Below are 13,272 nucleotides of genomic sequence, written 5' to 3' on the forward strand. Positions count from 1 at the left end.
CTTTCACTCTATTGCGGTCAAACTTGCAATTGATCCGCGAATCACATGCGTGCCGAACCGTGGGGCTTGGTCCGTACGGATCACGGATCAACAACGATCCGTTTAACCACTACTTACTTAGGCTACTTACTAACTAACTAACTAACTAACTAACTATCTATCTAGCTATTTATCCAAACATCCATCCAAACATCAATCCATCCATCCATCCATCCATCCGTCCGTCCGTCCGTCTATCTATCTATCTATCTATCTATCTAAAAGGGTGAATCTATCAATCTATCTATCTATCCATTTATCCATCCATCCATCTATCTGAAAGGGTGAATCTATCTATCAATCTATCTATCTAAACATCCATCCATCCATCCATCTATCTTAATGTGAAATGAAAAAATGTGTAATTTAACTTTAGTTTAACTTTAGGTTTGGTTGGAGTTAAGAATTTAAAAGTAATAACATTTATACAATATTAATTTGTATAATGCATACATTCTCTCACACAATGAGTCCACTCCTTAGTATCTGTTGTGTCCACAGGAAGTTGGAGTTGTCATCTGTGTCTTGATCTGCTGAAGGATAAGGCTTCTGGTTTCGGAGAGCCATAAGCATTGAGGTCCTACACAGATGCACACAGACACGCACAGCGGACTCAGGATGGATGTTTGTCCTGGTTTGCTCTGTAGTTTTCCTCCTGTAGTAGTGTGAAGTGGAGATTTCCTCTACCTCTGTGTTACAAACATTTCCCTAAAACAAGTCTAGGCAATCGGTACCTCACAAACATCCAGCTCACTAGCGAATCCAAAGGCAGGATTGAGTCCAGATTGTCCGATCGCCTAGAAATACAAGTCGTATTTATATGGAAAGTACTTTGTTAAATCACAACACCAGCATAAGAGCTACAATATCTTGATTAAATGAAGTGATAATGAGCCTCTTACACACACAGTAGCTCCTGAGCTGTGATTCTAAGCCATTATTTCTTTGAAATTATGATTGACAAAGCCAGTTTTAAGAAATAGCAGATTTTAAAGTCAATATCATGGTGACAAGCTGTTTCTGTAAATCTGTAAGTAATAAAAGCAACATAAACTTACCCAGAAACACACACCAGAGGTATAAAAGCAGAACCCTTTTCATTTTATTTGGCTTCTATTCACTTTAATAATGTTTTTAATGTGTTTACAATGATTTTTTTTTTTTTTTTTGCAAAGATATTTTCGGCTTGCACAAAGAAAGAAATAACAAGGATAAATGTGATTAGAAACTCATCTTTCTTACTGGGATCATCATTCAGGTAGACATTTAGAGCTTAGTGTCTGAGAGTTATTGTGAAAGCAATCTTTATCTAAATGGCAAAAAAATGTTTTTCCCTGTATCGAGGCAGCACTTATAGTTTTTACTTTATCAGGACTGGAAAATTTTTATATATAATTTAGCAGACAATCGTGTGGTTGGTAAATTGCATGATAGCCATCATATTTAAATACACCTAATGCTTTTCCTTGTGCAACGACAATACTGGCATGCTTTGTGTTGCCTTTTCAAGCCTGCTTTTTTCCTTTAGGTTCCATTTTCTAATTATTAAATGTGAACACATAGACTCTTCAAATCTTTGTTATTTTGTGTCGGACATATCTGGTTATGCTCCAGGAATATTTTAGTTTTGTGTGTCATTGAACCTTCTATTGTTCCATCCGCCTGTTTGGAGCCCTTCATACCTCTCTGAGTGAAACATCTGTTCGCTCCATTTTGTATTTCTTTGCTCATGATATATTAGCATTTCTATTTCCATCTGGACATTCTCTCATGTCATTCCCACCTCCTTCACCTGTATAATACATTAGAGGCTCTATTTTCAGAGCCAATTCATCAACACTCTCCAGATCCAGAGATCTGTTGAATATTTTAGCTATGCATTTTTTCAAAGGTCATTTACATTTGTTTTTTTGGCAGATGATTCTTTGCCAATGGTCTACTAAAATAGTGTTAGTGCATTAAGACATTTCTTAAAGGTTCCAGAATCAAAGTAGTTTTGATGATGTTTAGAGTCCGTTCATCTATAACCATAGGTAAGCCTTTGGAATATAATTTTTGTTTAGAATAAAAAGAAAAGAAAAAAAGGTATCTTTTTTCCGTGTTTCGCACTGTATTCAGGTTTAGAGATTTCGGACTGTTTTTTTTTTTTTTTTTTTTTTTTTTTTTTTTATATTTGCATAGATGAATGAACGAATACAGCATGCGCTGTGGTTACCATATTCTTCAAAATATCTTCTTTTGTGATCAGCAGAAGAAAGAAATTCTTACAGGTTTGGAACAACTTTAGAGTGAGTAACAAATGATGACAGGATTTTCATTTTCGTGTGAACTATCCCTTCGAAAAAAGACGATAAGCTAGAAGCCTATCTCTCGAAGCAGCTTAACTGAAGCGTCGAAAGTCGTAGGCCTACAACACGAACTGATTTTCTCTGGTCCAAAAGTAGCCTAGAAAAACGCAGTTTTGAGTTAACCATACGGACGATAATCATCCCAATTGATTTGTCATGACCTGTTACAATGATACATCTTGTGTATAACATATAATACAAACACAAATGTTGAATACTTTTTAATCCTTTGCAGTCATGAGAATCATTTTGTACTTAGTTTTTTTTATATTATTTCTTATGCCCTTTTCTTCTTCTTATCCTTGTAATGTAAAATGTAATAAAAATGTAAAAAGTAAAACCAAGGCTCTGCTGATTTCACGGTTTAAAAAAGGGGGAGAATAAACGAAATTGGTTGTACTTGTACCGCTCATGATTACCACTAGAGAGCAGCACATACACATTAACAGACGAGCTGGGACACCACCTTCCTCGATCCATTTAGTGCTGATCTCGGTTCGGTTTTTAAAAAAATCCTACCCCAACAGCTTTACTGACATTATTGAAGTAAAATGTAGCTCATGGAATTTCAATTCTCTGATGTTGCCATATGCTACAACAAACATTTAATAAATGCTTAATGGACCATCACGCACAGTTTGAACTAAAAATACATGACATAAAATGATGTCCAAGCAGAGAAAAATGAAAAAGCATTCTTGAGCTCTCAAACTGAATGTTTATTGAATGTCTCAGGACTTCAGTTCCTCCTTTCCATTATCTTGACCTACTGGGTCCTCATCTTTTTTTTAATGAAAAAAAAAAAAAAAAACTAAAAGCAATAAAAGTCTTTAGAAATATTACATGCATAGTTTTGTGCTGAATATGGCACTTGTGCCTCTAAGTTATATTCCACGTTCAGTATTCTACACATAATCTTCCATATCCAGCATTGCTGCAAAGTCTATACATTCCATTTAAACCTAATGTACAGTTATGAGTCAAATCAACTACCTGAAAATGTGTAGAGGAAATGTCAACCGAACACATTTCTGTTCTGCCATTTGACCGGTTTTAAACTTGTAGGCAAGTGTCTCTGGCAGTGATGCTGCTTCAGGGAACGATGTAAGCAAAAAAACAGAGATGCAGATTGGTCGGCTGCTCGATGTCCTGCAAAAATACCTTTCTAATGGATGGTAATTGTCTACTGTTGATATGTTGAGAATGAAGGGCTGCGATCCCCAGATGTTTGTGCTCAGAGCAAATCATCATCATCATCAGACTAATCACTACACCGACAACAAGCATCATGAAACTCTTACATTCTACTTTGAATTTACAATACCTTACATTAAAGCAAAGACAAACACAGCTGACAAGAACCAATGTGTTGGTTTCAAACATACAGTAATATCAGATGCTTATGGAAGCCCAAAATCATAATATTAGGATAAAAAGTCAAAACTATGAGATACGAAGTCATAATTTATGACAAAAAAAAAAAAGTTTTTGTCATAATTTCGACTTTTTGTCATTTCTGTTTTTATGACAATGTCTTTTAATCTCAATTTTGACTTTTTATCTCATACATTTAAACCTTTTATCTATTAATTGACTTAGTATGCCATAATTTCAACTTTTTTATGTGGCGAAATGAGCCTCCATTGATGCTCCAAAATCATTTAATGTTATTTTTTGGACATTTTGTAAAGCTGTTCATGAACCATACTGACCAAGCAAGACCAAGCATCTCTGGGACCCTCACTGGCGCAGTCTTTGTGCAAAAGCAATATTCTGTGCTCTGACTCATCCTACAATACTAACACTTTTATTGTCCAGCTCATTATTTCTTTATTCCTCAATAAAACTGAGTCTAAAAGGTATCACTCTACATCATTCTCATCTCAGTTTGAAGTATCATGTGCTAATAGGTGAGTATAACACATCCAGTAGACACAGAATAAATAATTCTTTCTTCAAATTGGCAGGAGTAATAAGAATGTGCTTTTCTGAACCCCTTCACTTCCACATTCATTCTTCATATTCAGTGACTGTTCAACAAAAAGAAAAGTTCTGTGCAAACCTTGACCGAGGGAACACAGTCACTGAAAGCCCTTGTCATGTTCTTCACTCCTTTGGAATGCTCTGAAGATTTGAGACACATCCTCGCTTCATCCGATTCAATCGTTGACGTACTGGACTGATTACTGCACACCTTGTTTTCAAATCTGATAATGAATGTTTTTAAATGGAAATCCAGTGAGACAGTCCAGTTTTTGCTGCAGTTTGGTTATAGGTATCATATAAACGTATAATGGTTCTCTAGATGGTACTGGGAGATGTGACATTCATGTATGCGGTCTTTGTAGTCAGTGATTTAATAGACACAGACAACAATGTCGCCGTTTGGAGATTTTTTTTTTTTTTTTTTTGGACTTATTGCATGCTGCCATCTAGAGTTGGTAGCTGTGCGGTGTTCGGGTGGGTTTTGGAGAGAGGGTGGTCCGTACACATGGCCCGCCTCGGCCACAACGCTTCCACCCCAACGAACTGCAATTTCTCAAGAGGGGTCTGGACTTCTGAAAAGCCAGGACTCGTCAGGAGGACTGCATGAGGCCTGTCAGCCGTTTACTTGTCAGAGACTTGCCCTGAAACACAATTACATTATTATTAAATGTCTTCTTTTAAAGAGTATCAGTTGAAAAGGTATTGTGTTCTTGGAATTGACTAATAACATTCATCAGCAAATTCCAAATATAGTGGCATATAATTTATACAAAAATGGCATATAAATTCATAAATAAAAATACAATATATATTACATTTACTATATGTATTTCTTTGCAATGCATTTATTCTATTATCAAAGATAGGGGTGCATAAATTCTAAATGTTCTGATTTTAAAATAACTTAATTAAAAATAATTTATAATACACACACACACACACCTTGGGTTTACGTTTAATGGGGACATTCCATTGACATAATGATTTTTATACTACCCAAACTGTATATTCTATCCCCTAACCCTATCCTTCAACCTACCCATCACAGAAAACTTTCTGCATTTTTAGATTTTCGAAAAACATAATTTTGTATGAATTATAAGCTGTTTACCAAAAAATGTCCCCACAAGGACAAGGATTTCGGATATTGACATTTTTCTGGGGACGTTTTGTCCCCATAATGTAGGGAATACCTGAACCACACACACACACACACACACACACACACACTCTCTCTCTCACACTTCATACAGTGGACTACCAGTAAAATTGATAAAAATTTGGAACCAAAAATTATTCAGCGACTTTGACCTTACCATGTTTTGCTTAAGTGTTATCTGACATAATTAAAATAATTTTTTTCTGACAGTTTAATTCTGAGATCTTGTCATATTTTATTACCATTTTTTTTTTAACTATAGTGAATAAACTGTAATAATGAATGAAATGTTCAAGGTGTCTGAATAAATTTTGGTTTGACTGTATATATTATATCTATATCGGAATTAATTTCACCGTCCAGTGAAATTTGCAAATAAAATAAAATCTGTCCTGCAACATAGCGTAAATAAAATAAAATCGTCAGTGGAATCTTATTAAACCCTTTACGTGGTTCTCAGAAAATATCCCATCTTCCTCTGATCATATCTGACCACCTTCCAGAATTTTGAGGTAAAGTTGAAAAGGGCTGTTGAGGTAGACTTATTTCTAGACAACAGATGCCACTCACCACACTGCGAGTGAATTTCTCCAGGGATGTGCGGCGGCCTTGCTCAGTTTCAGGCTGTGGAGCCCAGGTTAATGGAGGGGAACAGGGAAGACACAGTGCACAGCACCAGGTTAACACGTGTTAGTACACAAAAACATTCAGGACAATTAATGTTAATCTGAAGTAATCAAAATGGGGCCAAAACACAATCAAACTGCAGAGCAGTACACATGTTTAGCCATCACAAGTTGGCAGTAGAGTAAGTAGGCGGCCATTAGATGACAAGTTGGCTTAGTATGTTTTAATAAGTGCAAATTGAACACTAGTTTGAAATCCTTATATATATATATATATATATATATATATATATATATATAGTATGTGTCAATGTCCAAATAACTAAAAAAGTCCATAAAAATCAGGTCCAACATACTGTGTTAATGTGAAGGAATATTCTGTATTGAGTTTTCACAGTTGTTCGCCTCGTTGGGTTTCTGAATCATTTTGATTCTGTAAACTTAACAGAAAATATCCTAGCTGAAAATAAATTTTTATATCTCTGTTTTTCTATGGATTTTTTTTTTTTTACTGTGCTCCTGGGATGCACTGATTTTTGTTCTTATGGCTGAAGGGTTTGCTAAGGGTATGTGAAAAAGATACTAAAAACAACAATGCAGAAAAACTATCCAGATTGAGACTAACCTTCTTTTTGGCCAGCAGGAGGTCCTGGTAAGCATTGGAGCGCAGGAAACGAGGGTAGCTGTCACTCTTCATCAGCTTGTAGATGTGGTCCTGAAAGAGAAAAACATTGGAGGCTGACAGTAAGTCCGCAGCCCAGGTGAAAGAAAAGTGCCTCATTGTAAAGTAATGAGAAAGAGCCAAGAATCTTCTGAAAACCAGCTTTCTGTCCTGCTTCAATTCTCAATCATGACTTCACATATGCAAACAGGAATAAATCTGTAGGTTCTTCCAAAGGAAGTGTCAATCTATGTCTGATAAGGCATATCTTGCAGCAGCAGTAGCAAGACTTTGCTAGTGCAAAAGTAAAGTTTTACTGAAGGTGATGAAGGTGCACGTTTTTTTTCTTCTTCCTTAGACATTACTTTCAAATTAGGCGTAATCCACTTGACAGACTCCTAGCAAGTATCTTGACAGACTCTGAGCAGTAATGCCATTGATTCTTTAACACATTCTTCAATTATTCTGCTTTGAATTTTCTGAAAGCAGTAAGCTTATAGTTGGTGACAGTTTCTGGAATAAAATGGATTTTATAATTCCAAAGAGATAGTGATTTTTGCCCTGCTTTTGTGCATTCCAATCCCTATTATTCTGTCTCTTTCACCAGTCATGTAAATGTAGATAAATGAAGGAGACAGACATAAGGCAAACTCTTTTGAACAGAGCCATAAGGACAAGGACAAGGAACAGATGATCCATCAGCATTACTGAACATCAATCTCCCCGAATGGCCCAAAGCCTTCAAGTTCCTCTTTCATCAATTCAAAGAATGAAAAAGATTCTGCCTTGGGCACAACTTGTCCCTAAGTGCAGCTTTAATACTCCCTCCGTCCATCAAAAGACCTAAAAGCCCTCAATAATCTGTAAAAATGTCATGGGTTTACACATCGTTTATTGAACATAATAAAAATTAACAATAATTAGGGCTGCCAAATCGATTCATCACGATAAATCGCATCTAACATAAAACTTTGTGGTTACGTAATATATGTTTGTGAATATATATTATTACATTTATATATATATATATATATTATATATGTCTGTGTGTGTGTGTGTGTGTATATATACACATACAAATATATTTATACACACACATATAAAAATGTAATAATATATATACACACACATATTATGTTAGATGCGATTATTCGATTTGACAGCACTAATAATAATAATAACATACAATTGTTAGATATGTCATGATGTCTTCTCATTTAGTTCATATAGTAGAATAATTTTCCCCAAAAGTGTAAAAAGGGTGTGGGAATTATGAAAAGGAACTAAAGCCAAAAGTGGCTGAGCCCAGCTTCCTGTGACAGCTTACTCACCTGGGCATCTTCAAAGCTGTAGCGGCCCGGGTCTTTTAGATTCTGACTGGTACGCTCGTAGCTGTGCGAGTCCAGATTGATGGCACTGGGAGCTCCTTCAGCAAGAAACTCTTGCCAGATCTCGTGAGCACGAGCCGGTACTTCCTGCAGGGGGCGGCACTTCAGATCTTGCACAGCCAACCAGAACCTAAAGAGAAAACAATAACAAATGTCAGCTGTATATAGAGTATTGGTAATGGGAGGACAGTACAAATCAAATTAACTTTAACATATGTAGTTTTATTGTACGGACGCTAACCGCAGCAGGAGTCAGATTTCTTATTATGCGAGTAAAACAGATGAGATGACTGACAAGTCGATGTCGGAGGACTTGGTGCGCAACAGATTTCTGAAGGATTATGTGGCACTGAAGACTGGAATAAAAATGCTGAAAATTCAGCTTTGCCAACAAAGAAATTGCATTTTAAAATATATTCAAATACAAAACAGTTATTTTAAATTGTAAAAATATTTCACAATATTACTGTTTTTGCTGTATTTTGGATCAAATAAATGACGCCTTGGTGAGCAGAAGGGACTTCTTTTAAAAATCTTACCATTCAAAAACTTTTGACCAGTAGTGTATCTCATATTGTAAAATGTGCGGTCAGTACCGCCGCTCCCTATACACAGAGTACTCGTGACCGCGAAATTGAAAGTGAAAATAAAAAGCGAGCGCACATTCAAAAGCGATTTCAATACCTTGAGGAATATTGCATATAAGTGTTAAGTTATGAAGAAGAAAAAACAAGTGAATGCCAGACTATTATTCCTGCAGTTTGATTTAAATCATGCATTATATTGCTGTTCTACAGCCATGTTCACTCCCTAAAGCCAATTTTTACTCCCAATCAGCACTTGGCGAGTGTTACTTTTGGAACCTCTTTACAATACTGATGGCAATGGCATTCCCAAACTCCTTAGTAACAACACCAGGTTAATTATTGAAGTAAGTATACACACTTAGCAAACTCAGAGTTTGCCATGACAGATAGAGAGAGAGAGATGGCCCAGTAACTCCTACTCTCATATCACACTTGCTCTGTAGCTCTATTGATCTCTGCAGTGTAGAAGTGGTTTAGGGCCTAATGGGCCCAGGGGAGTGTCAGGCAGTCAAGAGGACACATCACTTTCACTCTCCTCACAGACTGGCAAACATAAGACAGCCTCCACAGAGGCTATTAGATGCCTAGCTGGGGGATACGTGGAGATACGAGAGAAAGAGAAGAATGAGAGATGCATGGAGACAAGCAGCATTTTATCTCTTGCCTAGTCACTTTACGGCTCCAGTGACCTGCGTTATCTCTACAGCTCCCTTCGGGGCCTCGCTGTCCTGGTTGGGCATCTCTTGGGGCCCACCGCTGCCTCATTTGCCCCACGACGCCCGTGGTTTGCAGCAGCTTATCACAATGCATCAGTGATCAGGCTTTGGAGGTGATAATAATCATGTACCATCAGTGAATTTGCGCACTCTTTCTCATTGGCGATATTAAAGCAGAGCTCTGCGGTTGAGGTCTGACCTTTTGCTTGTCCTGTTCTGCTACATTTTGTGCAAGTCATTAACAGCGGAGTGGGAGGTTAAGAGAGAGGGATGAGTGTAAAGGGGAAAATGTCACAGAAGTGCAAATGAAAGGATGGTGATGAAAGGCTCACAGGAGGTTCTCAGAGCTGAATTCGGACTCCAAGAATTTAAGGAACTGCTCACGGCCCACTGGGTCCTTTAAAGCCTCGTCCAACGAGAAGCCCCACTTCTTTACTCGCTGTTGACTCGGTTCCTTACTGAGACAGACAGACAGAGAGAGGGAGGGAGAAAGACAGTATTTTATTTATTTAACTTGCATTGTTCTTTGCGATATCTACTGACAGCAGCTACTGCTTTGACAACACAATGTACCATTGTTTGTCATATCAACAAGACAAAGCTGAAAACAAAGAGAGAAAGAGACTGTGTGTGTACACAAGATCATTTAATCACGTCTAATAATATCTTGTATATTAGTCTTTGAATAAGTAACAGTGTGTAAAGCACCACAGGAATGCCAATCATTTTAGAAAGCTTAATTCCAACTACTGTTAATTAAATAAGGTAAATTAGTCAACTTTAGTCTCTTTTTGCATAATTAAGTGACAAGATTCACATTGTTGAACAATGTGAAGAGATATACTGAAAGAAACCCAGAAATGAAACACTAGGATGAGTGTGTGTGTGTGGGAGGTATTCCTTAATTCCTGTCAGGGCATCTCTGAGGTGCTGTGTGAACGGCTCAGGCAAACAGAGATGAAGGAACCTGCAGTGTTTTATGTAATTCAAAAAGGACTTTCGGCAGACTTGAACTACTTGAGATATTCAGAACGAGGTACTACATTAGTCACAATCCTGATGAGAGGTCCACCAATCAGAGTAGTCACTGTTACTATGGAAACATGACTCTCGCTTTGCGAACGATTTCATCAAATCAGTCTCCCCGCACTCTAAATTTCACAGTCCTATGCTTTTCCTGTGTATTTCAATATTTTGTTGTAAAATATATGACTTAAAATCAGTAGTTTCATAGTGCATCTTCATTGGACATTCTATTACTTGCCATGTTTTTTTCCACAATTCAAGAATTGTCAGCAGACCTATATGTTATTTTAGGATGGACCCCAGTTTGGACCCCATTACAGTGGCACAAGCATAAAGACAACACAGAGAAGAATTTTTTGAGAAATGTAACTTTAAAAATAGATCAATGTAATGCAGAATTTACAAGGCGGACAATTAACAATTTAGACCTCCTGCACTCTCTCCCTTTCATTTAATGAAACCTGACTAAAGAAGAGAGAAGTCTAAAAATAGAGATGTGATGTTTAAGTTTTCATACCTGGCCTCTATCTCCCAGAAAGTGACATCATCACCGATCCAGGGGTTAGATGGCTCTGGTACTGCCACAAATGGGTCATAGTCGAGATACTGCTCTGTGTAGCTCATCAATCTGCAAGACAAAGGTATGAAGTCATATTTATATTTCATATTATTGTATAAAAATCTGTTTTTATTACTGGAGACAAATTATTACTGGAACTGAATTTATTTCTGGAACTGAATTAACGGTTCTCACACATGCAATCCTCCACCATTGTTGACAGTTTTCTGCATGACTGATTTAGTGGCACTGTAACCCTGCTATTGAATCTAGAGCGTGAAACATGCAGCATGACAAGTGTGGTTTCCTGAATGAATGACTCTAATGAGCCTGTTAGGTAACACTTTATTTAATGGTCCACTTTAGACATTCTACTAACTATAAGAAACTTTGCAACTACATGTCAACTATCAGTCATTAGAGTATTAGTAGACTGACTGCTTAATATCTGCTAACACTTTATTTTGATGGTCCTCTAATGAGAGTTTGTTGACATGTAGTTGCAAAGTTAATTATAGTTAGTAGAATGTCAAAAGTGGACCATCCAAATAAAGTTTAACCACCTGTTATTGTTTAGTTTATAAAAACATACACGACCAGTCAGATTCCCGAATGAACAGCTTGAATTTTTGAGTGAATCAAACACATTTAACTGAGTTGTGAAGTGAAGTTCATACTGTATGAGGTTTGTCTGTAGTATTTTATAAGATTCTGATTGGCTGTCAATGTTTTTATCGTTAATCAGCTGGAAAAAAAAATGCTCTGAAAGTGATTCCTGTGCCGTTATTGTTATAAATGTGGTGTGGACTCTGCTATTCCTTTACATTTAGAATGATTTTTAGAACTATTCCTCAAAATATCTTCATTTGTGTTCAGCAGAAGAAAGAAATTCATACAAGTTTGGAAAATCTTGAGGGTGAGTAAATGATGACAGAATTTTCATTTTTGTGAATGTTGTCTCTTAAACAATTCTTGCATAAAATGTTTACAACAGACTTTTCAGTATTTTCAAAGCTATTTATTACTAAAATGATCTCACTATTCAGCAATAAAACTGCATTTCATTTTTTCTAAATATTTACTCCTTACAAGTACTACATTTATCATTAATGGAACTGTTAAGTAATGAAAATCGCTAAGAGGAATCAGAACTGGAACCATTAAATTCTTTATAATTCCCATTCCTAAGAAGCAAAAATGTTTCCCAAATAACCCAATATTAATTGCATGTACTAATATTTGCTGAGAAAAGTTTGAGTTTCATGGAAAGATCAAGAAAGAGGACTTACGTCTCAGCGACTTTGGACATTTTCATACAGTGTCGATCCAACTGAGTGTTTAAGAAAAGAATCTGAAAAAGACAGAGTACCATTACTCGCCGCATCTTCACTTGAGCATGTGAGTGATCTGTGCTAAATATTAATAGCCACTGTGAGGCTGTTGAGAATCAAATTCACACCATCGCTCGCACACACCTCTTTCTCTACGTCCTCTCTGGTGTCCTTGCTGCTCTGCTGTATACAGGGTGTGTGTACAGGACTCTGAGTCTGTGTGTCATCCACTACCCCATACACCGACTGTGAGACAGAGACAAAGATGGTTACAATACAATCATCTGTCTCATACATACAGTACACACATTAATACCGCATCAGTACCTTTTTCACCCTTTGAGGATTCTTCAGGCGGCGACACTTCCTGATGTCCATCTCTGTAGTGTTGACACACCCAGGCTGTGAATCACAAACACATGTAAATATAGCTATAAAAAACTAATATAATGTGAACATTTTCCACTACGATCATCATTCACACAAATTGCTGGACCCAATATTTACACATATTTGTTTTCTTTCCTTAAAAAAATGTGTTAATGTGTTAACTATAAAAACTGTGAGATTAATCACACTTAAATATTTGGTAACACTAATGATTAGGGTCCTATTCATTAATATTATTTAATAGAATAGCTATTTTACAACATTTTATTGAAACAGGTTAATGGGACAGTTCCCCCCCAAAAAAAAAAATCTGTCATCTTTTTCTTATCCTCATGTCATTCCGAACCAGTATAACCTTTTTTTTTTTTTTTTTTTGTGAAACATAAAATAAGATACTTGAATAATGTTGGTTTTGGTCATTGACTTCCATTGTATGGACAAAAAAAAACCCCAGAC

At 36.5% G+C, this 13,272-nt stretch overlaps 2 protein-coding genes across 7 annotated transcripts in view; one reads left to right on the forward strand and one right to left on the reverse strand.

The window, feature by feature from the left end:
- The window catches only part of dpf3 (double PHD fingers 3), a 35,709-nt gene extending 32,982 nt beyond the window's left edge, over window positions 1-2,727 (forward strand). For all 3 annotated transcript variants that reach the window (XM_051874389.1, XM_051874390.1, XM_051874392.1), the window contains one exon: window positions 541-2,727. In XM_051874389.1, the coding sequence (XP_051730349.1) occupies window positions 541-608 (68 nt within the window). In that variant the 3' untranslated portion in view covers window positions 609-2,727. The remainder of the gene's footprint in view (window positions 1-540) is intronic.
- Window positions 1,423-13,272, reverse strand: part of rgs6 (regulator of G protein signaling 6) — a 76,188-nt gene continuing 64,338 nt past the window's right edge. For 3 of the 4 annotated variants that reach the window (XM_051874385.1, XM_051874386.1, XM_051874388.1), the window contains 9 exons: window positions 12,754-12,828; window positions 12,571-12,672; window positions 12,385-12,446; window positions 11,054-11,164; window positions 9,843-9,968; window positions 8,151-8,337; window positions 6,784-6,873; window positions 6,103-6,156; window positions 1,423-5,014 (listed from right to left, as the gene is read on the reverse strand). In XM_051874385.1, coding sequence (XP_051730345.1) covers window positions 4,964-5,014; window positions 6,103-6,156; window positions 6,784-6,873; window positions 8,151-8,337; window positions 9,843-9,968; window positions 11,054-11,164; window positions 12,385-12,446; window positions 12,571-12,672; window positions 12,754-12,828 — 858 coding nt within the window. In that variant the 3' untranslated portion in view covers window positions 1,423-4,963. The remainder of the gene's footprint in view (window positions 5,015-6,102; window positions 6,157-6,783; window positions 6,874-8,150; window positions 8,338-9,842; window positions 9,969-11,053; window positions 11,165-12,384; window positions 12,447-12,570; window positions 12,673-12,753; window positions 12,829-13,272) is intronic. The other variant, XM_051874387.1, reaches the window with a different exon arrangement.

The sequence above is a fragment of the Ctenopharyngodon idella genome, chromosome 20 (assembly GCF_019924925.1).
Source record: "Ctenopharyngodon idella isolate HZGC_01 chromosome 20, HZGC01, whole genome shotgun sequence".
Classification (NCBI taxonomy): Eukaryota; Metazoa; Chordata; class Actinopteri; order Cypriniformes; family Xenocyprididae; genus Ctenopharyngodon; species Ctenopharyngodon idella.